This window comes from Pholcus phalangioides, unplaced genomic scaffold (assembly GCF_987345545.1).
Source record: "Pholcus phalangioides strain wild (caught in Gottingen) unplaced genomic scaffold, Ppha-v1.0 ptg000013l_1, whole genome shotgun sequence".
In the NCBI taxonomy this organism is placed as follows: domain Eukaryota; kingdom Metazoa; phylum Arthropoda; class Arachnida; order Araneae; family Pholcidae; genus Pholcus; species Pholcus phalangioides.
Genome location: NW_028301606.1, coordinates 8438238 through 8465360, shown reverse-complemented (window position 1 = coordinate 8465360; position 27123 = coordinate 8438238). Strand labels below are relative to the sequence as shown.

The following is a 27123-nucleotide window of genomic DNA, read 5'->3' as shown; positions in this document are numbered from 1 at the left end:
TAGAAGCAGACACAATCGAAAGAGAAAATAAAGAAAACAAAAGGAAAATGGAAGAATTTTCTGAGATTTTTTTTGTGTCACTTATGCTGTTAAACTCAAAAAAGCACTCAAAAGTGTATGTATGAATGGTTCAAGAAATGAAAAGGAAAATTACATCTGTTTACGGTTCAAGATCAATGACATAAAAAATTTTTGTTTGAGTACAAAATGTGTTTGGCATAACACCTCCAGATTACATCATAGCCGCAGCTAAAATAAAGTTGACCACTTTCGTTATTTTTCCCATGAAAAAAAGTACCGGTATAAAAGTGTGAACTAGATAGTTTTCAATGGAGAGTGTTATAACTGACATTATTTTTTTTCCTTAATACGTTCTTATTTGCAGTTATGTTGACAATAATGAAGGCAAAGTATAAAAATTTTGTGTTGGGGGGGGGGGGTCCTATTCATTCAATTTTTGAGTGGACCACTATTTTGGTGGGCCCACTACTAGTGTAGTGTACATAACATAAGTGCACATTTTCCTTTTTTTAGAAAATTTTGAACAGATTTTTCAAATTTTCTTCAATATCAATGTTGGCGAGAGTTTAGATTATGTTAAAAAAAATATTTATAGAGTGGATATTACTTTACCAAGTAATTACCCCAAGTTTGAATATAATGAGTTAAATTTTCTTAAGTGGCACACTACTGTTGCATTTAGCTTATAATAACAACGGATGGGAAATATTTTTTTCTCAAGTGATTTCCTTCCTATAAATGGCAAAAATGATAAGAAAGAAACAATAGATATACAAAGAAATAAATAAATGAAAAAAAAATAAAAGAAAAAAAAATAAAAGAAAAAAAAAGAAAAGAAAAAATGTGAAAGAAGATAAAGATAAGAAATCAGCAGAGATACATCTTGCACCTGAGCAAGTTGGATATTTGGTGTCTATTTTCAGTTGGTACTCTTACAAAATACTGAATTTCGAAAGAATTGTTTTTAATCAAATGTGATTGAAAAATTATGTAATTCAAGCATAAAACAGCTTAACTACGGCAGAAAAAGGAAACATTATTAAAGACAAGATTTAACGCTATGCAAAAATATTATTCATATTATATTCTTCGTAAATATTGTAAATGATTCCAATACACACCCATACAAAAATGTTTTATTTTGTAGGGAAAAGGTGAATGGTAGATTCAATTCAAGGAGTTTACATACATAGGTTCAGAACCTAAGGAATCTGGATATTCAATTCCCCCCCCCCCCCTCCCCACAATAAACTTTGTGGGAGAACTTATTGACCATGCACAGTCCCGTCTAATGCCAAACAGACATTTTATTACCGTTTTACCTCCGAAGAAGTGGAAGGGTCAGAATTACTGTGGATCTTAACTGTGCATTTAAGTTTTCTGCATGCATGTGTGTTCAAGTGCAACCATCTATCTTTTAAAGACTAAACTGGCGATAAATGAATATTTTTATGAGTGAATTTTGAATGTTCTAAGGTACCTGAAAACTTGTGATGCCCACGAAACAGTACCAAGGAGACAGTCTGCCAATGATTCTAAATAAAGAATACAACATGCACCCTTGAATCCATACTCACAAATATCAAGCATCTGATAACCCCAGTAATCGGGGCTGGATGAATATATTGCCTGACGTAAAAATTTTCACCAGGCAAGTATTTTTTTTTCAATCACACACCCAACACTGACCTATAAAATACTGATTACAGCATGTGTTATTTTAAGTTGAATGCTTGATGAGCATGTAAATTTTTAGAAAACGGTGCATATTTGTTCAGCCCTGCCCAGCGGCACTCCCACATTTTATTTGGGACCTTTTCTTTCTAAGAAAATGTGTTTAATAGGGACTCCCCCCCCCCCCCCCATTTGCAACTTTAAAATCAAAGCAACAGCACTATGGGTCTCCTTCTAGTATAATTTTTTCGATTTCGAAAACTTAAACAGATGTTTGTGTCAATATCAAAATGAATTTGAATGCAGATACATACCAGGGTATGAAAAAAATCATGATTTTTTAAAAATTTAAATCTAACTTTTTTGATTAAAATTAACTGACTGTTTATTAATTAAAACTAATCTTGTTAATCATTAAGAATGCATATTTTCACATCATCTACCTGTTTTTTTCACCTAATCTCTCAAATTTAATTCAGCATTGATGAAAAATTAACAGCAAACTACAAGCAAAAAATATGAACACCAAAATTCTGTATTTATGTAACATGAAAGTCGCTGGGCCCAATTAAACTACACAGATTGACATTTCTCTTGTAGAGAAGTGCTTTTGTTCTCTCTCTCTCTCTCTCATGATAGTTGCCCCCCCCCCCCATCAAAATGAATGCCTGGTGACGATTCAGTATGACATATGATGCAGTATTTCTTGATTCACCAAATGACATAACCGAAGGATCATTCAGCATCAACTAAATGAAAAACATTCTATTGATAAGATTGTTTCTTGCATAGTTAATGCATGCATTTGTTACGATGTGTTTCCAACTTGCCATTATCCAATGATATTTATGTTGATATAATACTATCTATTATTTTAAATCAGCAATTAGGGAAAGAATAGAATTCAAGGTTTTATACAAAAACTATCTTATTTTTTTATCAGAGGAACCCCAGTGTCCCGTTGTAATACATTGCAAATACTTAGTGCAGTTACATCTAAGTTTAGCTGCCTATATTTTTTCTGAAATTTTTTCCAGAACAGCTTTTTTTCTGCACTGTATTTAAGGATTAAGTTTAAATCTATAATTACCCCAAAGATCTTCTATACTTCTTTTAATCATGAACTTTACCACATATCAATAACATGCCTACCATACCAGGTTACTTTTACTTCAATATCATTATAGTTGTATAAACGAATAAAAGAATTTAAATATTGTGATTTAAATCAATTTTTTTTTTAAATCAAGCTGATTTAAATTATGTACCCTGATACATAGGTAAGATTTTTGATTGGCCTGTCATAAGGAAAATTTGACACACAAATTACCTATCTCAAGTATAACAAATAATTTGTTTCTCTACAAAAATTACTGCCGTAACAGTTCAACTGTTAGCAAACTTAAGGTTTTCCCAGAGAGAGTATAAGAACTTCAAAAATACTGAAACTTCGGTATAATAAGTTTTTTCATGAACACTGCCTCAATAAGAATAAGGTATAGCAGTACATCACCTTCCAGATTCGAAAGAGCTAGAAAGTAGGGCTGGTCCAATTAATTGGGTCAGTTAATCGATCAGTTGTTAATAGCAGTTGAAAATTTTAGTTAAGTTAATCGAGTTAAGTTAATAAATAACATTTGAAAATATTTGATTAAAATTCAATTAATTGGTTGATTAATCAATCAATTTTTTTAAATTTAACCAATTAAAAATTGTAATTGATTCCCAACCCTATTCGGAAGTCAAATACACACAGATAGAATAGTCGAGTTGATTAAATATACAGGCAATTACAAGTCTAATAATTGTCCTCACAAGTTTCTAAGGATATATAAGTATAATTCAAACACTCACCCATGTCACAACTGTTTTTGCGAGCATCATTTCCATTTCTTTCATTGTTATAATGACCATCCCAATCTACAGCATTACCGTTTGTAGCAAAGGGTATATGTTGGTTCTCAGCACAATCGTCAGAAATTGTATCAACACTCTCCATCTCAACATCAATGTCAGAGTGTAAATAACCTTTAGAGCTCTCGATCCTTGCATTGCCATTCATAACTTCACCATTGATTGCACTATTAGCAGAGTTCATCTCTTCAACAGAGGTCATTGCGATTACAGAACCACCACCACCACTGCTGTTATTGTTAACACTGTTTTCGAGCATCACTGACATAGGAATAGTTTTTGAAGAAATAAACTGGGAGCCTGAGTGAGGACTTCTACTCCTGGTTGGCGAAGAACTACTAGAAAAGGCAGGCATACGAGACAACGAAGTGGGAGTTGTCCTAGAATTATAAATCGTAGGGTAACTGGGACTGGTGCTTGGTGAACTGTGTTGTGATTTTGGACTCTTGGCTGGACGGACTTCACTGTCAGTTCCGTTGACCATTTCAATGAACTGCCGGCATTTCAGCATGAAAAGCAAATTTGGGTTTTGTTCCAGTAGTCTAGGATAGATGTTTTGCACAGTCTGAATAGCTTCTCCCATGCGGCCAGCCAGAACCAACTTTTGTATCCCTGCAACAGAAAATAGGTAATGCATATTTGCAACAAAATAAAACATCAGAAGTTATATTTTTTTACTTATTTTGAAATGAAACTTTATATTGTGCTGAGAAAGACTATTAAAAGTTACTCACGCTGTCTGTTTTTGATTGATCTAACATCTTCTGAAAATGCCTGTCCTGTGCTTTGTGCAAATGCCTCTGCAGCTGAACAGTAGCCATGATGAACTAGATACGTCTGCACAATCCTGAATAATTTACGTTAAAAACAATTCTTATCATATGAAATATATATTTTTCCAGATATCCCCAATTTAAAACAGTAGTACAGATATAAAGTTTAAAAAAAAGTTTCACTACTAAGTTTAAAAAAATCAGTCAAATTCTATTTCACCTGTGTAGCGTTGTTTGCCATTCACCTTGTTTGTCTTCAACCGGAAATTTTTCAATAGTGAGCCTTGTGCGTCTTTTAAGTTCCTGATTAATGTACAATCATATACATTGACAATTAATTTAAATTGGTAAATGGTATACAAATTTCATGAAAAATACAAAGTACACATTTATCCAATAAGGTTGGTTCGTTTTATTTCTAAATATGCTATGTTGCCATCAAATAAGGGTTACTCTCTGCAGATTGGCACTGCCTTAAAACTGTTGTTTCATCAGATGGTACATTTAATAAAGTCAGGATTACACTATAAAACTTTGATAAAAGATTTTTTGCAAAACTTGAAAAAACTATTGGTTACATTCACTCAAATGTAACTGTTATATTTATTGGTTGAGTTTTATAAAAGAACTTTAATAAAACTTTTGCAGTGTAATCCCGGCCTATAAAAAAAATCAAATTCCTCAAAAATTAGATTTTTTCTACCTGATAAATCATGCTACAAATAATAAAATTGTAGAGAACACAGAGAGACTCAGATTGACTCACTGGACAAGACCAGGGGTGGTGCGAGATAGAAAATTCCTATAATATGAGTTATAGAATTTATATATATAATTATTATTCAGTGAAGAAAAGTGGGGGGGGCGAGAATTTAATTTGAAGATTGCTGGGGGTGCAGGAAACTGAAGTTTACTGGGAGGTGAGACAATGAAATGGTTAAGAACTACTGGACTAGACCTACAGTTTAAAGAAAATTCAAAATATCTTTAGACATGCATTCAGGAGAATTCAGATTTGCTAAACCAGAGCCCATCCATTTGTTTAACTATGCTAACTATACAGCTGTTAAATGATATATCTAATCACTTGTTATGAAATCTAAAATCTCATTTTCAAAGGAAATAAGTATGGTTGTACAAGCAGATCTACCAAAAACATTCAAAACTTTTTCAATACATGAACACAAGGGCTTATTTAAATAAGGATTCATTTTCTCGTCATTTATTTTACATACTCTAACAGAAAAGTTTTTGTGCATACAGCTTATAACAATATCCAGGCCAGAAAAATATGCCAATAAATAAAAATAAATTTTCATCACAGAAAGCTTAAAAACATTACTAGTCTTGTAAAATACAAAATAATAATAATAATTACATATATAGGTACATTGCACAACGAGGAAAAAACAAAATTCCAAGTAGAAAAAAAATTATTTTTTAAACTCTAACAAATTTCACCCACAATTTAGAAACCAGAAATATTGTTATATGAATTGTTGTCAAGTGTAAATAAAATTATTAGCTAGCCAGCAATCGCTAATTTAGCCCAAAACAAAACAATTTCATTACTTTTAAGATAAGCAAAGAAAATGTAAGAATGTAAATTTTTATATACAACGCCACAACAGACAAAATGCTCAACGAGGTGACTGAGAAAAAGATGCCCATAATAAATATGGATGTCATATATTTCAAAAATACAGCAACCCAATTAAAAATGCAATTACAAACAATATATATACATGATGAAATATTATACAATGCCCATAAGAATACTTATGGTTAGCTTATTTTAAGTATGGATAGCTTCTCTATTTACCTCAACATGTTTATCATATTTCGTTTTAAACGACTCAATTGTGTTACAATTTACTACCTCAAGGGGCTAAGCTATTCCATTTATTAACACCCTTATTAGAGAAAAATTCCCTACTACACCATAACCTTGCATTGTCCCTTACTAATCGATACTGGCGTTCCCTTGTAAAAGCAGTCGATTGGCGGTGTACTAAAAGTTCATGGTCCATCCTATCCATCCCATTGAAAATTTTGAACACTTCGATCATATCTCCCTGACACCTGCGTTCATCCACTGTAAACATATTCAAAAAATGAAGTCTCTCTTTATAACTCAAGTACTGTGTGCCAATAATGGCGCTTATAGCTCTTCTCTGCACCCCTTCAATTACGTCAATGTCTCTCTGTAGGTATGATCTTCGGAGATCATACCTACAGAGGGACATTGACTTGATTGAAAGGGTGCACAAAAGAGCTACACGTGTCCTTATTGGCACACGGGACTTGAGTTATAAAGAAAGACTTCATTTTTTGAATATGTTTACAGTGGATGAACCTTACAGCATACTCCAGTCCAGGACGAACTAAACCTTGGAAAAGCGGAAGAATGACTTTAGAACGCGAAGAGACCTTTTTGAAAATGAGACCAAGCATTCTATTCACATATTTGTATATGAAAACTTTTAAGATAGATAACGATTAACAACAATTTATAATTATTTATGATAAATGGAAACATTATATATATGTAACTAGTAATAAAATTCACAATTTTTTTCAGCACGACCAAACAATACGGAAAAAAATATAATTCATATATGTATATCATAGCCAATGTCTACTCTGACCAGTTTGAGAAATGGCAGAGGCTCCATGCAGTGGCCAACTCATTCTGCCAAAGTCTGAAATGTATGAGAAGCTACACAAATTCAAGCTTTAGCAGGCCAATTTATGAATTGGTCAGATTTCAGACATTGGCATTAAGGCATAAATATCATGGATCTTACTTTCATCATATCTCCTATGTCGAACACAAACGGTGCTTGACCAAAATTGGCATCAACAACCTCACCGGGAGTCTGAAGACCGACAGTTGGATATAAGTTAGGCTAAAAAATAAAATTAGTAAACTGCTCAAAATGATACTACATAAAAGGGAAGAAAAATTTTTTTGAAACAAACTTTTCATTTTTTAAATTCATCTCTAGAATTTTTGATAGCTGATTTATTTATTAATGAACCTCTCATTATTATTACTCATTATCATAATGTGCCAGACTGGTGTTACCCAACTTATATAATTGACAAAATCTTCTAGTTTGCCATTTACACAACCTAAAACGTCTTTAATGCATATTTATTGGTCTAATAAATTAGTTGAAAAAAATCCAATCATATATATTTAATTAAAAAACCCTGCAGTTATAATAATAGATCTAAAAATTCTTCATTACATTAACACAGGGTTGGACAAATCATAAAAAAATCTAGGTGCCAGAGCAATTTTTTAGGCACCAAAATTTTTTTACCTGAAGGTGGCACAAAATAATACTTCTTTCGACTTTTTTAGGGTAAAGTGACCTTCTTTAATGTTGACAAATTTGCTGCTATAAATTGCAAACACTTTGTGCTGCTCTCAGTCTGCAATTTAGTAACTACACAAAGAAAATTTTAGGCACAAATACCAATTTTTTAATCGGCATAGTGACCTCCAGCCTGGGATTTGTCCAGTCCTGCTGAACGTATGTTCATTACTGTATTTTGTATAAAAGCTATTCACATTTAGCGCTTGACAAATCAAAAAAAAATTTAAATGCCAGCACAATTTCTTAGGAGCCAAGTATTTGCAGTATTTTGCTCAAGAAAAGTATCCCTAAAAGAAGTTTTCCTTTTACACTTTTCCTCATGTTAAAAAAAATGTAGTGTAATCAAATCAGAAAATTTTGTTTCACCCTCACACAGACTTCAATTTAGAAACCACATTTAGAAATTTTAGGTATTAATACAGATTTTTTAGTCACCATGGTGACCCAGGATTCAACCCACCTTGGATTAACATAGCTACCTAATGGAAACGTTTAGAAGCTAAATAATTTTGATTGGTTTGATTTCAACTGAAAATTAAGATTAAGGAAAATATGATCTGCACTTTCAAACAGCTAAAAGAACATGTTTTTCTTTTGATTTCCATTTATTATAAATTGAATTCTAGATAAGCAGCAATTTTTAGTGAACCTATTGTAAAATGAATAAACAGGGTGGTCTTAACATCATGTGCCTTTGGCAAAGCGATACTTTGTAACCATGTACTTAACTGAAAATTCCTGTCTTTTAACTCATACGATTGCTGTGTGTGTGTGTGTGTGTGTGTGTGTGTGTGTGTGTGTGTGTGTATTATATATCAGACCTCATTATTTTGAGACCACTTATGCACTTGAGGCTCTCTAGAACATGCCTTATTAGGCCCCATGTGTTAAGACATCCCCAAGTATAAAGAGTTAGCCAAATAACTTCCATTGCTAAGTCATGTTCAAAGCCAAGATTTGACTTTGAGCTATCTTATTCAGTCCATAGTCCTACAGCAACACAATCCTGATCACAACTGAAATTTATATGCAACTCATTATAGTGATATGGCTTATACATTAATGAGTATACATTAAATGGTTAGATCAAAAATTAATCAAATTTAATTTTTAATCTATTTGGAGAAAAAAAATGAAGTAAAGACTATCAAACCCACAGGAAGGTCTGTGAAAGCCGTTCCAAGAAGGTGACCATTTTTTGTGTAGAAGCAGGTGTTGTCTATGAGATTCACACCACAGCCAATCACATCACCTGTAGTGAAAGTAGGTCCATAGGGTTGGCCAGTTCCACTTGAACAGAAACTGTGACCATCATCCCCATGATATCCATAGGAATGTTTGTCCCAACCTGTTATTGCAAATTAATAATGCAAAATAAATAAAAGATTTCATGCTTTCATGGAAAAAAACAAATAAAAGAGGTCATGAATTAGCATATAAATATCTTTTCTGTATACATTTCTACTAGAAACATAACTATCTGATTACAGATATAACCCTTTATTTTATCTCACTACCAAAATAATATAAACCTAATATGCATAAAATACAATTTATTCAACACCAAACCAATTTTTTAAATTCAAAAAGTTCCAATCTGTCAAATATTTTTTCCCAATGCCATTATGACCTTATTAAAATTCTTCAACATTTCAATTTGCAATATGAAGACTGAATGCATGATATGCTAAAACTGTTACGATACATGACTAGATAAACCTTTCATTTTTCCAAGCATCAAAAGATATGATTTTTCATACTTGATTTCATTTTCACAGAGAAAAACAAAACTTCTAAAATTATAACCATGATAGTTACCTGGTAATCTGTTCATATTTACGCCTTGAGCTGACAAGCCTATTCCCATATACCTGCAAACAGTGCAACATGTAATAAATACCATGGATTTTACATTTAAGGTCTATGAAATTACCAAGAGTCAAGGAAAGAAAACCTCTAAGATACATCTAGTTAGTGTCTAGCAGTCACCAATATGGCACGAGAAAAGTAGAAAATACAGAAATATACAAAGAAACACACCATAATTAAAGATAGTGTTAAAAAAAGAATCAGCCACCAATATTAATGCCCAAGTGGCATGGTGGTAAGATGCTCATCTACCACCATAAAGGTTGCCACCAGGTAAAGAAATCAAATACAAATACAACGCCACAACAATCCAATTGCCCAACGAGGTGGCTGACTTAAGACCATCATGGATCCCCGAGCCATTTTTTGGAGGCCCTACCTACTACTGCTACACCACACATGCACCCCGCCCACACACACCCCCAGCGGAACCATGTGTGTGTACGTGTAGTGAAACTTGACGTGAAGTTTTTTGTTTCTCTGTAATGCTTGTTATGTGTAGTGCTGCCATCTGCCACCAGTTTTTCTAACTATGAGTGAAGAATTATGATTGAATGATTTATCGTTGTAGGACTGTTGCTCTCTGTGGCGAGACTTTTTAACGGGGAGATCAGCTCGCATTTGCGCCTTGAAGTTGGGAACCACAGAAAACCTACTTCAGCCGACCACCACTGTGGGGTTCGAACACGGATCCTCGCATTGCGAGTCCGGCACTATAACCACTCGACCACCACAGGTCCCAGGTTTGAATTAGGGGAAGAATATATTAAAGATATTTTCCCTAACGAGCTTGAGACCATCACTCATAGATGGTGCCTTCACTTCCAGCTCAACTTGTTAATGCCGGTAAAGTGATATGGCAGGAGTTTCAGTGTGGTGAAGTAGTAGCTACCAATATTACACACGTTGTCAAATCATATAAGCAATTCATCAACACATTTCAGAAATTGATGCAGCACTCTTTCCTTAAATGCACTTAATACAGTTTTCAAGAATAATAGTGCAGGAGATATATCTGTATGTCTGAGGTAAAGAGTACTATGTACATTTTCGACAATTAATTTGCAGTACTTTCACTACACTACTCATAGAAGGGTATAGGTACATTTTTTTCACCATGTCCAATTTCAATAAATAACAGATATTCACTTTATAAAACAAGCGAGCTTCATACAAAGACATCAAAAAAGCCTCTGAGCAGCTTTTCTGCAAAATTTCTATTTTGTGACATGGTGCCCTGTACCTCCATCATACAGATATGCTCTGTAAATTCTTCTTTCACTCATAAGTGAACTTGAAACATCATATTGGAAAAATTAATGATTTTAATCGAAATAACAATGTAAAAAATTTCAAAAAATAATAATTACCCATCACGACCTTTGCTCACAATTTTTACTTCAAAGTAATATAGCCCACAAGCAGCTGGAATAGGATGAGTTGCTCTTACGCTTGCTGCGTCTTTGTGATTTTTTCCAGATCCTTTTAACAGATAAGGGAGGGGAAAAATAATTAATTATACACAATATTTTATGTTAGGGCTTTTTTAAAACCCACAAGCAGTTAAAGATAAACTCTTCTGAAAAATAACTTTTTTTCATATTAATAATAAAAAAAAAAAGTTAAAATATAACAATATAACTCCAAAGGGAAATCAGTTTGAATCATTCACATTCAAAGATCATCAAAATCCAAATATGTAAGAGTTTGATAACTATTTCAAAAGACTAAGACGAAAACACAAATTCACAAAAAATTCAACCCCAAATTTACAGTGACTCATGAGATTAACCCTTTCTAGATAGGTGCTGGAGAGCCTACATTCAGAGCTCAAGACAATGTATATTTATGCAGCACACATGCAATCAATAAAAAAATTAGAAAATATTACACATTCAGCATCGTAATGCATTTTATTCATCCTACCAACATATACAAAATTTCTTAATTCAAAGATATTGCTGCTAATCAGGATCGTAACTAGAGTTGAGGGGAGGGGGCAACTGCCTTGGGCAGGAAAATTTAGGGGGATGACCATTTTAGATGGGAACAAAGAACACATAAAATTATCCAATTTTAAAATTGTGGAGGGCGGCAAAATCACGTTTGCCCGGGCAGCAGAAATTATAGTTACGGCCCTGCTGCTAATGCTTCCCACATAGCAGCATAAAACATACTTATGTATGCCATGTTGCTCCAGTTATATATGCTGATAAGGCAGAAGCTGCATCCCAGATGAAGTGGTGGAAAAAAGTTAAAGAACAGCCAAAACACTGTCATATTTTGAAAACTTGTGCTTGTAGATGCATGAAAACTTTAGAATAGTAACTAGAAGTGCAATGAAACATATTACTGAAAAATACTTTTCATTGGTGCTGCACTTTTTCGGAAAAAAAATTGTTTAAATTAAGATAAAGGTCAAAACCTGGGAAAAAAATACAAGGACAGGCATGTGTTCTCCAATGTCAAAGAAAGATTTGCATTTGTCTCATGTAGGCATAATAGTTGAGACTGTTTTGATCAGACATGCACTGTAAAATCAAATTTTTTTCTGAAAATTTGAAGATGCCAAAGAAAAATTTATAGGACATTGAATAGGCAAAAAACTTGCTCTAAGAAAAACTGGGATGCCTGGTCATAAAATGGCAAGAAAAATTGAATGATTGAAGACTGTTGGTTACAGTTTAATAAATGAACTCACGTATACATTGAAAGTTTACACAAGAAGGCTTCTATCTATTATATTCATCACAAAAAAAACTACTCACAGATTTTACGAAATAAAAAAAAAATCTGATGTAATTCAGAAGGAATAAAACTTGCCTTACACAAGTCAAACTGTACCTAGTGTAATAAAAAAAATTCTAATGTCTAGAATGCAAAACCAAAATGCATACCTTTCCGTTATAAAAAAACCACACAGACAAAAGCAACATGAATTGGCCAAAAAGTGTATTTGTCAATGTTAAGTGGGATGAGGATGTTTCTTTGCAGGGATCAAACAAGCTTCGAAAACGATTACACAACTAGTCATTAATGAATGGCTTATATCTATCAATGATATCCCATAAGATAAAGAAAAAAAGATGCCACTTTTGATTAAAATAAAAGTTTTTGAGCATAATTTCCCATTGTCCTTTTTCCCAGTTTTGACCTTTACTATAAGTGTAAAACTCTTTTCCTGAAAAAGTGCAGCACTCATCTAAATTATTTTTACTAGAACAAATTTAATTCCAATTGTAGTTATTCTAAAATTTTCATAAATCTACAAGTTTCCAAGACAGGGTTGGGGTTTTGGACAGGACACGTGGGGAAAAAGTTTTTGAAACCTCCAAGTTTCAAAATGTTATGTGGAAGCCTTTGATTTTTTGTTATTTTTCCCCCCATGATACTAACATATTAAAAAAAATACTAGCAGAAAATAAAAATAAATCAAAAATATTTCAAAAAGGTGTCATTTGGTTAATTGTTTCACCAAATTTATGCTTTTTACCTGGAAATCTGATAGTAAATTAATATCACTCATATAAATGTTTAAATAAACACTTTTCAATTTTTTAGTTTCCCGTAAATGTTATTTCTACTTCACATCTTATTTTTCATATATGATTATGAAGCAGGTACTGTATTTAGGACAGTGCTTGTCCAAAACCCTGCCAAATCTGCCAGAACACTTTCCTTTAGAAAATACATTATATTGAAGGTACTGAATACGCATAGTCAGTTATAATCATTGCATTATCATGAAACTAAACAAATATTATTTTTTATTAGATACCAATATAATGATGTGAATAAATATCAATGGTGTCGTGTTTATTTAATGCAAATTGTTCTATTTTGACTTTTCAAACTTTTTGTCTTTAAATTTTCAAGTGAAGTTTCTATTTTACATTCTCAATTTTAAAAAACTAATTATAAATAAAGAAAAATATCCAAAGAAAATGAGGCCACTATGTAGCACCTACACATGACTAACAGAACACAATTTCACAAACGCTGATTACGCCTACATGATAAGACTTCAAGACCCAAAATTTTTGTTAAATTTAAATTGTTGCTCTTATGAGGCTAGAAGCTAATATTTCACCAAATAAATTCAAGCTATATTTACAATTCTATCACATAGGGGACAGCAATAAGAAAAACACTGAAAGAAGGCTTATCAAAAGACTGTCTATACTGTCTTTAACACAGTTTATTTTTGTCTTCCCCCCCCCCAAGTTATGAATCAATTGAAAGAATATTTTTAAATTTTATCTTAGGAATCATCTTGGCACAGATAATCAGCTAAATTAGTTATGTGTTATTAAATGTTAAAAGGTGCAGCTGTGCTTATTAGTGTTCGATTATTACATAAATTTAATTTCATTCTGTAGTCATATCTACTGCTTTTTTCTAATTTTCATGTGACAAATTTCTATCCCATTCTTGTATCTTTCATGTTTCCATAAATCTAATATTTAACCTCAAGACAGTTCAGTTTTCAATTGTTTGATAACCTGATATCAGTCATATAACCCTTTTCACATACTGTTTTGAATTTCAAAATTTTATTATATTTAATGTAATTTTAATAATATAATTGATATAATATAAAGTTTATTTGATTACAGAAGTTACCTCTTCATCAAATTGCAGGTTTTCACTTATAGTTATAAATAGGAAGTTTTGGACAGTACGATAAAAACTTCTTTTACTATACTGTCCAAAACCTTGCCAACCCTGTTTCAAGATATATGAAAGTTTTTCAGTTGTCCTTAAATTTTTTTCCACCACCTTGATTGTTTCATTGCTACAGTGTTTTTATTATACAATTCATTCACTGTTTTATAGAGTACTGTATGTGTTTATATACTGAATGGCTGAACAAATAAAGAAAAAAAATTGGCACCGGCCAAATTTTTTAGGAGCCAAGCATATTCATTTTCACGAAAATTGATCCGAAATAAGCTTTATTTTTTCCTGTCTTTTATTTTTCCGTCTTAAGAGAGGGCTCTCAAATTTCAGAAATAATTTTAAAAAGCTCCAAAGCATCAAATTTAAATAGAGGCTAGGCCTCTATTAAAACTTCAATAATTACCAAGAAATGTCCTGAATTTCATGGAACAGAATTTCAGTGAAATGTGATAAGTAAAATTTGTGTCCCCCCCCCCCCCCAACATTATCTTTGAAGCATAGCGGAACATTTTAAAGTTTTCCAAGGTTTTCCGATTTGCCTCGCCCTATGACTTAGTTGCAGGGACAAAAAATTCTCTTTTAAAAATCATATGAACCTTTATTACAAGAGATCATTACAATTATAAATATGTAGGATTTCATACCTATACTAGCTGAAACATTTAAATCATTGCCAATTATCATTTCATTCCAAGCCTCAATCTATTCAACCTCAATATTGCTGCCCAGTTAATTAATTTTTCATTTATTATCAGCATAAAAGCTTCCTACATATAAGACTTTCCTTTCCCTGTGACCATGTCACGGTTATAGCATTGAAGATAATAACTGAGAAAGTTGCAATTTATAGGATACTAGCTGATACCCGGCGACGTTGCCCGCCCCGTAAAAAATTTATATATGTATATAGCTTGTTAATTATTTCTTACTCAAAAAAATTTCTGCATCAAGTAAGAAAAAATTACTTTTATTTTTAAATATTTTAATTAAAATCTTCAGGCGATCGCTTGTGGATACACAATATTTTTTCTTTTTCCATCTGGTGTGTAGATATACAAATTTTTGCTATTACCAACACGCGAACAGGTGACGAAAAGGTGTCCGTGTGAAAAACAGGGCTCAAGTAAGTTGATACCTGCCACTGCTAACGACTGGCCTTGCGCTTTGTTGATTGTCATGGCAAAAGCTAAACGAATCGGGAACTGTGATCGCTTGAAAGTGAATGGCATTTCTTCTGTGATAATTGGGATACGTGGAATGAAGACTTCTTTTTCTTTGTCACATCCAGTTAGAATCGTTGCTTCAATGATGCAATTGTGCAATTTCTTCATGCAGAGTCTGGTGCCATTGCCGAGTCTCTGTGTGTCCAAATTTCTTAAAAGCATTATAGGTGCTCCGACTTTGAGGGTAAAATTGTGTGGTGGCACACCCGGAATATCCAAAGGAGTTCAGAAATTCTGCCGGATACAGAACTGTCTGCGCTGTGTCTGTGACAGTGTCAACCGATTTGTAAGATGTGGAGTCTCCTGGAATAATTTTTAGGATTTTTTCGTTGATCTTGTTCACCCTGTCATTTTTCGGTGCCAGAATCGCTCTCAGAAAGCCACTAATGGTTTTGGTCATTTTGTTGAATGTTTGGGAAGACTTTGTCTGCAAGTTCTTGAACTGAGTTTAACAACTGGCAAAATCCATTTGGGAACGCAATCGGTCCAGTGCTTGGGTATACTGGTTGGTCAACTGATGTGAAAATGATAGCAGTGCTGAGCCATTTTGCTCGCATGTTGGTGGATAATGATAATTTTTTAACTTCGTGCCAGAGTGTTGATGATTTGAGGCAAGCATTGAGTTCATCAGCTGGCGTTGAACATTTTTATTCCCAGTTTTAAGAAAAATAATAAAATTCTGGCCTGCACCAAGTAGGTTTTGAATGGATTTCCAAATCTTGGGAAGTATCAGCGTCCAACGAATCTCTCTCTTTCAGAGCACATAGTGATGCAACTGATCAAGCCATTTGAGAGCAAGGGCAGAAATGCCTCAACCTTCTCTGTATCGTTCTAATTTTAGTATATGTAGTGCCGAAGCGAGTACTAGAAATGCCTCAACCGACACTTTTTTTCACTACACTGAAGCTGGCTCAAATGCTAAAAGCCAAAAAATACGAGCTTAGTAGAGACGGTGAGACGAAATCGAAGAGCAATATCATCTGACGCAATAAATATAGTGAAACAACAGTTGTATGGAACAATGATGCCACAATGGCAATTTAACAAGGAAAGAACAATATAAGCTTTTCATTATTCAGCACGCTTCATCTGTCAGTCAATATTGGCAGTAGTAGCCCCAAAAAGCTTCCACTATTTCACACTACAATTCAAAAGTGTAACGATCGTTGTTGTAGCAATCAAATGCCCAGAAAATTTTTGGTGAAGATGGCATCACAGACGTTTTCTAGAACATCCTGGATCTCACTATAAAAAAATTCATGTATTTTGTATAGAGCAGTACAGAAGGCCAGAACTATTTTTCGAAAGCAGTTCCTCTAAAATCTTATTGAAGTGCTGCGTTCATCATACACGTTGCCCTTGCGCAAAAGGAAACGCATGTGCGCTTTGAATCATGTAACTGTGCGTTAGCGATCACAATAATAATAATAAGAGTAATAAATAAAAATAAACGAGTCTGATGTCAGGTAACATAAAAATATATGGAAACAAAACTTAATTTTTGCATGGGCTGTGCAACTTGAACATGCGATTAATGTGCAAGAATAATGAAAAAAAAATTGCTCAATGCTCATCATAAATTCCACTTATCAGTAAGAAATCAATACTTATTTGAGGGTATCATATTATAGACTTTCTCATACTTAATTCGACGTGCTTATTTTACATCTTTGTCATATTATGGGATAACTGAAAAATGTTTTTGGACTGAATAGAATAAATAATGTGTATACTAAATCTTATTTTTACTGAATTACATCATTTTTTAGTTAATTTCGAAGCTCATTTTATATTTATATTTCATTTAAAGAAATATAATTTTCCATTACGAATATGCAATTGAACAACATTGAATAAGAGTAGGAAGAAAACCCCAGAAATTGAAAATAAATCCCCGTTTTCACTATGAAACAGTTTTTCACAGTGTGGGTCAATTTGACCCAGTCCGCGGTTCTAGTGTTAAGGTTTGAAAGCAAGAAAATTAAACCAACAAGGCTGACTGGCACAACTTTTAAAGAAATGTGAGTGATACAGAATTTAAGTGTATGTGCATTGAAGAAAACAGTTCTGTATCTTCTTAGAATGAAGGGTATTATATAAGAATAGCTTCCTTTATCAATCACCTTTGGTTTAATTTCTTTGTTTTGAACATATTTCTGAAAATTTATCTAATTTTCAAAATAATTTAAGGTTTTAATCTAAAGGTTTCTAAAATCTTTATAACCAAACTTTTAAACCTCTCATCATGACCTGAAGAATATTCTGAGAATATTCTCAAACTAAAAGTTGTCATTGGGGGTGATTATACCAAAAATTGTTTTGTAGATGTTTCAGGCAATGAAAACTGATTTATATTTCACAATAAAAATAAAATTAGTAAAAAAATTTAAATTATTTAAAAGAAAAATGAATATTCTCGATTATTCCCCAATTTTTACATCCAGGAGAATATTCTCACCTCACATCTCTAGCCATCTGAAACAGTTTATAATTCATATTTGTACTAAAACTATATACAAATACAACGCCACAACAGACAAAATGCCCAATGAGGTGGCTGAGAAAAAGATGCCCATAAAAATATGGATGTCATATATTTCAAAAATATAGCAACCCAATAAAAATTCAATTAATAAAAATTATAAACAATATATACACGTGATAAAATATTATACAATGCCCATAAAGAATACTTATGGTTGTCTTATTCTAAGTATGGATAACTCTCAATTTACCCCAACATGTTTATCGTATTTCTTTTTAAACGTGTCAATTGTGTTACAATTTACTACCTCCGGGGGTAAGTTATTCCATTTATTAACAACCCTATTAGAGAGAAAAATTCCCTGCGACACCATTATCTTGCATTGTCCCTCACCAATCGATACTGGTGTCCCCTTGTAAAAGCAGTCATTGGCGGTGTACTAAAAGTTCATGGTCCATCCCATTGAAAATTTTGAACACTTCGATCATATCTCCTCCACACGTGTGTTCATCCAATGTAAACATATTCAAAAAAGTCTCTCTTCATAACGCAAGCCCTGTGTGCCAGTAAGGACGTGTAGCTCTTCTCTGCACCCCTTCAACCAAGTCTACGTCCCTCTGTAGGTATGGTCTCCAAAACCTTACAGCATACTCCAGTCCAGGACGAACTAAGCCTCGAAAAAGCGGAAGAATGACTTTAGGAGAACACTAAGAGACCTTTTGAAAATGAGACCAAGCATTCTATTCACTTTTTTGACCACCGCTGAATAATGTTCAGAAAACCTAAGCCGCTCGTCAATGAGAATTCCCAAATCTGTGACCCTAGTTGCATCCAGGATAGTGGCACCATTCAACTCATAAGAGAACCGTGGGTTGTTCGAACCAAAGTGAGCAACCATGCACTTATCAATGCTAAGCGTCATGCTCCATTCATTTGCCCATGCTGCAATCCTGTTTAAGTTGGTCTGGAGCAACTCCCTATTGCTTTGATTCCAGATATATCATATATTGATATACCAGAGCAATTTATAACTTGAGCTTGACAAATCACAGCCACTGGGCCCCCATGGGACTAAAAAATTGACAAAAGCCAAATCTCTGTATACCTGATTACTAAATTGGACTCCGAGGGCAACTCAAAATTTTTGGGAATTACATCAGTGTGTCAGCCACCATAAAAAAAGTCACTAAATGCCAGAAAAGCTGAAAAAGACATAATTTCAGTTTTTCCCGAAAAATGCTCGGCATCTGAATTATTTGATTTGTGAAGCTGTTATAGTTCTCTACCTAAATGATCGCATTCACAATAGTTGCATCGATACAATAAATTAAGAGTATAAAAGTAGGAAATTATAGTCGCATAAAAATAGTTATGCAGATGGTAAAGAATTAAAAGATTTTGCGAAGTTATCTATAAAAACCGCTCACAATAACTTTCACAAATCAAGTTGAAGGATGTATTTAGGCACCCGTTAAGCTAATGAAGGTAGTTAAGAATAACATTTACAGGGCAAAAAAATCAAATGTAAGGAAACAAGTCATAATTTTTTACAGCGCATTACCAGTTATGGGTTAATTTGATAGTCAAAAAACTCAATTTATATTATGTGATCAAATCTTAAATGCATAGCTTTGCATATATGCAAAGGGTCCTTTAGACATTCATCGCTGCAGCCAGTTTGAAGATAAAAATTCAGAATCCACTTTGCACATAAGCTGAAGTCATTTTCTTCCAACTTTATATCTTGAATTTGCTGCTAGATGTCGTAATTAATGACAATACTTTGTTTATTGCTGAAAATGTGTGTGATTTTGCTAATTTATTAAAATTTATTGTTTGAATTTTTTTTTACCTTGAAGTTTCCAACCCAAATTTTTTCTTCTTAGAGTTTGAATTACAAAGGTAGGTAGTTATATATATTTGGAATGTAATAATGCTTCAATACATTTATTTTATGGAAGATTTTAGAGTCTCTGTACGGCCTTTTTAAAGACCTGTGTAAGCAGTACAATTTGAGACTTTTTTTAAATGATTTTTCAGGCCTCTATCTTATGTGTGTCTAAAAGAATTATCAACTCCAAAAACAAAAAAATGGGCATTTAGGATCAAGTTATTTTGCAACATGAAAAAAAAAAAAAAAAAAGTGTTTAAATTTAAAATAGGATAAATAAAAGTAATGCCAGATGTACTAACGTATGCATGTGAACTATGATACTTGAAAAATATCAATTCTTCTATCTGCATCTTGGGGGGGGGACTTCCCTTTCAAGCTGAGATTATGAAGTGTTTTTTGTAGTAGAAAGACTACAATCCCTTCCAAGAAGAAAAAACCAATGAATTCCTATTCCCCCCACCCTTAGAAAATCCTATGTATGCTACTGATATGCACTAAGAAATTCGGATTACAGCGAAAGCTCACTACAATGATACTCGAAATAATGATAAATCCCTTTACAACAATATTTTTTGAAAACTTGTTTGGAATTGCCTATAGTCTAATATTAAACTCCTATCGATATAACAATATCCGTTACTACAATAAATCACTCTATAACAATATTTTTTGAAGAGATTTCAAAACTGCTTAGATCAACATATTTTATACTCGGGTCAAAATCATCTTCAATATATTTTTTAATTCTTTGCCAGTTTTTGTTTCAAGGGTATCTGATAGTATTTTTGCATTATCCCCCCTTTGAAAATGTTGATGAAGTTGCCATAAAGATACATTCTGTGTAGTACACAATAGTATTGAGCAGCAAAATCAAACGTTTTGCGTTGTTCTGTAACAAGCTTTCGGCTGACTAGAAATGTTCTGTGAAAATTCATTCCCAAAATGTTTCCCATTATTTTCCAAAAATTCTTTGACATTTTTATGCAGCAACACTGATTGTCCTGTGACGTACGTCAGTTTTCAGAATTTTTTGCTTTGGGAGAGTTCAGCTATAAACCCCTTTACAATGAGGAACCAACTGAATTTTATTAATCAACTAATAAATTATGATTTTTTTTATTGTGAACAAATGCTTATAAATGCATTTCATGGTGGTACTAATAACATCAATTTACGAAAGATGCCATCAACAGTATCAGTTTGGTGATGACCAATAAAATGCTACTTCTCGATATAATACATAATAACCTCTCTACAACAATATTTTTTCTTGCTCTGCAGAGTGTCGTCGTATCATGGTTTCACTGTATTTCAAACATATAATCCCACTTTATAAACAGGAACTTATGATACTTGTAGAATCACTTACAAAAACAGTTATAATACAGCAAAATTTTAGATTACAGTAACTTGTTTTACCAGTTTTTTGGAAGATAAACAGATTTTGACTTGCTGAACTAGCGATATTTTGCAATGTCAGAAGTACATATACCAAAGCCTTCGAGATGAGGACTGGTTTTGAAAAATACTGTTGTGTCTCTTGATCACAATTACACACTGACGGTTACTTTTCCTATAACTGCATAAAAGGCCATCTTAAAGAGTTAAGAGGTCAGGCCAGGGTTTAAGCTACGGTCGCATTTTTTGCAAAATGCGAAAGAAAATCATAGAAGGCGAAAAAAAGTAACCACTTTCGCAAAAATGCATACAGCAGGTACGCAACGAGTAGACATCCAACCATCAATCATTGCATTAGCATTGTAGCATTTTGCTAAAGCTTTTTCTCCCATTTTCGCTTTTTTACGAAAGGAATTTTTTATCCAGCTTAAACCCTGGGTCAGGCCCATTTATTTTTCAGAGCCCAAAACATACCTATGTGTAATAATGAAACCTTCCATAGTCCAGAGACTCTTCTTTTGACTTGGGGAATTTTCCTGAGCCTTTTTGCCAATTTGTTAAGATGCCAGACTACAAGAGTGACATTCAAAGCACAAGCCCATGAAAAACTATCTCACCCTCTTGTTATGTGCAAATGGGAATTTGAAAGTTAAGCCCCTGCTCTCTTGTATCATTCTGAAAATGCTCAAGCCTTCAATAAAAATAAGTAAAATTGTAATAATATAAAGCAAATGGCTGGGTAAAAAGTAGACTGTTGCGAAGTGAATAATTTCAGTTTGCATTATTTCTTACAGGAATGTTCACTTTAATATACAGATATTTTGAATTAAGAGCCCATACACAGAATGAATCATAGGCAGAGATTGACTTGGAAGTCTGGGGAGGCAAGATCATTATTGCTGGGAGGGGGGCACGATGATGTCAATTAATATATACATTGGACCAGTCGACTCCACCTTTGATGCTGGCGGGGCTTTCCCTCCTCCCCCCCCCCCCGTATCTCAGCCCATGGAATGAATTATACATATGCTCTTAAACTAAAGTTCCACCATATATCTAAGGTGCATGTAAGACCAAACTGGACAAATCCTACACGACAGGTCCCTACAGTGACTAAAAACTTGCTATTGGCACCTAAAATTTTCTTTGTGTAGTTACTAAATTGCTGGTTGAGAGCAGCACAAAATGTTTGGAATTCATAGTTGCATATCTGCCAACGTGAAAGAGGGTCACTATGCCCTGAAAAAGTCAAAAGAAACATTATTTCCAACCTTTTCTTTGGGTAAAATTTTTTTGGAGCCTAAAAATTATTCTGGCACTTAGATTTTTTTGTGATTTGTTCAGCCATGGTGTAAGATAGGTGTGAAATGAGTTAGAAACACTCCCCCTTTTTGAATTGAACAAGGCCCAGGCTCAGTTGTTGATCGGCAATTTCAACCATTGCCCGAACTGGGGTGAAAAGTTAGAAGCACCGACATCTATTTCCCAAACTGGAAGGGAAAAAAAATACCTGAATTTTGTGTTTTGCTACCAATTTATGATCTGCCTACACTCTGTAGAGAGACTTTCTTAAATGAAGGATCAGTTTGTAACACACGCATCTCAAAAAGTTGAAAAACCAACCTTAGCTGACAAACTACTGTGCCACCAGCAGGGATCGAACTTGGCTCTTAGCAACTGCTGATTATCTGGAGAAAAGAGCAACACACTAATTTGAAACTATTCCAATACATTTTTTGAAGCCTATGTGGACAGGTGCTGAATGCTGTTGGAAGCTTCCAGTTTGTTTTTTGAGCAATGTGTTGCTCAGATCTTGGATTCATTCAATGCATTTTATCACCATGGATTCCATGCCGTCCCAAAACAGTGGGCCGGGTGGTTCTACCACAGAGGAAATCAAACTTTGTTGTACTGTTACAGGAGATGCTCAGCAAAACAATGGGGTAAGAGGATAGTAGCCCTGCATGATTTTACAGGAACTTTCTCTGCACCCTCTTGGGAGTTTGATGCATATATACATGAACTGCTTGATTTTAAAAGACATCTGCAGTCTCTAAAGATTACAGAAGTCTCCTTTCAAAATTAAGAAATTTATATATTGACACTTTCTTTCTTCCAAATTACACATAGCATAGGCCTATTGCCATGGGGGAAGAAATGTGCACACGTACCTAACAGTTTGAATGTGTATCTGATGTTGCACATGAATTTTAGTGCTATCATCTATTTAAACTCTAATTTGTATAATATTATCGTAATTGACTGACAAATAAATTGTTATGTTTCAAAACCATGAGTGAAATTTAATGATTAAATATTTTTAATGTTATAGGTCTGTTCTATACAGCAAGACTTTTTTTATGGGAGATCGGCTCACATTAATGCCTTGAAGGTAGGAACCACACAAAATCAACTTCAATATAGGACTATATCGACTCATTCTGCTCGGTGGAAAAACTCTTGAATGATCGAAATTACTAACTGAGAAGAAAAAAAAGTGTTGGAACAGCACTAACACTAAAGCAAGTATTTTTCTAGTCGTCACAGCGACCTGGCATTTGTCAAGCCCTGGCCCATATCAATAAATCTTAACCTTTTTTTTGTATTTGATACACCAAACTTGAACTTGACTTAATTCCTGGTCAACATGGCAACTAGTATAAGCATCTAAGGTTTTCTATGTGCAATTAGTTAATTGTAATTGGAGTCTGAAGGTAGCAAAATACTCAGAAATTATATGGACGTACGTATCACCTTGAAAAAGATTCACCAAGTCCCAGAAAAGTTGAAAAAATATTTTTCACCAGGGTGTGACAAATTAAAAATATTTAGGTGGCAGTAGTATTCGTCAATATGCATCTAGATCAGTGATTCCCAACGTGGGCAATAGAACGTTCCGGGGGCGATAGAAGCTACGGGTATAACATAAGATCCTATAATGTAACCCATAGATGGGTTAGATTGCATTGGGGGCAATGGGAGAAAAAATTTCTGAGGAAGGGGGCGATGGGACAAAAAGGGTTGAGAAACTATGATCTAGATACATGATTGAAGCATCAAAATTAAATTTCACTCCTCCAAATTTTTTTGCGGAGTGAAAATACTCTAAGTTTTCGGTATAATTGTTTTAATAGAGTTATTTCTTATTGATAAAAAAAATACCCCTTAAAATTTTTTAGGAGTGAAAAATTACTCTTTAGAATTATACTTTCAGATAACACCGGATGCCAGCCCAATTTCTTAGGAGCCAAGTACGGTATTTTACTCAAGAAAAATGGTCCTGAATCGTTTTCTGTTACTTTTCCCATGTTTAAAAAAAATAGCGAAATAAAATCAGAAAATTTTGTCACTCTTTAGACTCTAATTTGACAACTATATTTAGGAAATTTCAGGTGCCACTACCTATTTTCTAGTCACCATGATGCCCTGGGATTTGTCCAGCCCTGTTTTTGACTACAAGCAATACTTTAGGCTGCTAAAACATTTGGCTGACGCATGCTGTTTTTTCATCACTAGGCAAGCCTTGAAATTGAAAACAGTAATTCCTCGTTTCATCGCATTTGATTATTGGCATCTTTTTTCAGCCACCTCATTGAGCATTTTACCTGTTGTAGAATTTGTATAAAAACATATAGGGATATTTTGCCCCTATCAGAACCACTATTAAATTAACATTCAAGCTTAAATAAAGCTGTCTGTTACACAGTGCTTTTTTCGGATATGTCTTATGCTATGACAAAGAACTAGGGTATTACAAGCATTTTCTTACATCTTGATAATGTTAAAATGTTGGTTTTCTACTGAAACCCCCCCCCCCCCTTCACCAATACTATAGTGAAAATCCTATACAATGATATTGGTCTCTGGCCCCAATGCACTTTTCATATTGTTGATCAATTACATCCAGGGCCGCAACTAAGGGGAGTAGGCACTGGACCAGAAGGGGCACCAAATTCACCCTTTAACTGGATCTTCTACATGGTAAGGGACACCAAAATGCTGGTTTGCCCCAGGTGACAAAGTATCTAGTTGCTGCCCTGATTACATCTATAATGATAACTTTTTTATAACCATTCATTTCCCTGGTCCCTTGAGTAAAATTATACAGGTGTATATTATTACACCTGTAAATTATACTATGGTTTGAAACTATGCACATTAGTTGATTACTGTAATGCTCTAATTACTGTAATCAACTAATGCTAAGTGGATTTTGCAACAAACAAAAATTTCAAGACACGCTGCTCATCACAATGATTGCGACTCAAAAACATCCATTAAATCATTGATTATGTAACGCTAGCATGATGAATCAATTCATGTTTCTTAGGCTGGTATTACATTATATAAGTTCCATAAAACTTCTTTAATGAAACTTGAAAAATGAAACATAAGTATCAGTTACATTTGAGTGAATATAACCCATTGGTTTATTGGTTGTTTTTCCAAGTTTTATAAGAGATTTTTTATCAAACTTTTATGGTGTAATCCCAGCGTTAATAACTTAAACACTGTAATCCAGGGCTTGATAAGCGCCAGGTCGCCACTGCGACAAAGAAATTGGTATCAGCATATAAAATTTTCTATTCATGGTCAATAAATTGGAATCTGAGAACAACACAAATTTTTGGAATTTATATCAGCTTATCTATCGATACAGGTGGTCACTATGTCCCGCATATAGGCAGAGATAGACTTGAAAGGTGCGGGGAACATGATGCTAATTCATATAGGCCTACAGCGAAACATCTTTTTTTTGTGGGCACCAGTGGGACAAAAAACCATAATGCATACTTTTATTATACAAGAGGAAATTATTATTTGGCTGTAAAAGAGGGGTGACTGAACCTGAGTGATGCCTGTTAAAATAAGTTTTACTGCATATGAAAAAACATTAGATCCGTTGGCTCCACCAGTGACGCTGTGGTAATGCATCACCTGTAAAATCCACAGAAGCATCATTTACCTTTTCCTCGTGGGCAAAAAAAAAAATCATTTGACGTCGAGATCATGATGTGATATCTCAAGCCCAGCTGTAATCTATATCAATCAATCAAGGGAATTCTCATTCAAACACCCGTTCAAGTAAATGGGTAACCACATACATAGTTTTGATCATTACCCATATTGAAATCTATAATTATATATAAGATCTAGGTCGAAGCTAAAAGGCAACCACAAACAAAATTCTGCCCCCCCCCCCTTTTAATGTATCAAAATCTTCAACCAAGGGGGAAAAGTCCCTTTAACACATTTTTTTTCTTTATTTTAGTAATATCTGAATTATAAATAGACATTTTCACTGATAAAAGTATTTATTACAACATTGTTATTACGTGATAAGGGGGGGGGGAGAGAAATTACGTAATCAGTCACTGAGCAATACAAATCCCACTATATCACGCATGAAAGTTGATTTGATCGTTCCCTTTAATTATATAATGAAATCTAATTTTTTTTTTTTTCTTTTACTGAATTATTGTTTCACTAAATCTCTCATGAATCATGAAAGTATTTCATGTGAAAATATCTCGAAAGGACATTGTACCCTGCATCGCAACAGCGCGTCTACTGCAGTGTGTTGCTCAATATATTTCTTTCCCCCCTTCTTCTATGCCTATATATATGTAAAAATGAATAAATAAAAATCGTGAAAAAAAATCTTTTTTTTTTTTCCCTCTTTAAATCTGGGGAAAATCTGTGTATGATTTATAGCCAGTGTATGAAATTAAATAACTAGAGGAAAGGGGGAGCAAAATAAGAGATGATGCACGTCAGTCAATACTGAGAAGTGAAAACTTTTTTT

General features: G+C 33.7%; 1 protein-coding gene across 1 annotated transcript in view; it reads right to left on the bottom strand.

Annotated features, from left to right (window-relative positions):
- Window positions 1-27123, bottom strand: part of RanBPM (Ran-binding protein M) — a 44062-nt gene that overhangs the window by 16544 nt on the left and 395 nt on the right. The window contains exons 2-8 of the mRNA XM_089240670.1: window positions 11008-11119; window positions 9587-9639; window positions 8926-9116; window positions 7190-7291; window positions 4603-4685; window positions 4344-4456; window positions 3550-4221 (exon numbers count right to left, since the gene is read on the bottom strand). Of these exons, the coding sequence (XP_089096796.1) occupies window positions 3550-4221; window positions 4344-4456; window positions 4603-4685; window positions 7190-7291; window positions 8926-9116; window positions 9587-9639; window positions 11008-11119 (1326 nt within the window). The remainder of the gene's footprint in view (window positions 1-3549; window positions 4222-4343; window positions 4457-4602; window positions 4686-7189; window positions 7292-8925; window positions 9117-9586; window positions 9640-11007; window positions 11120-27123) is intronic.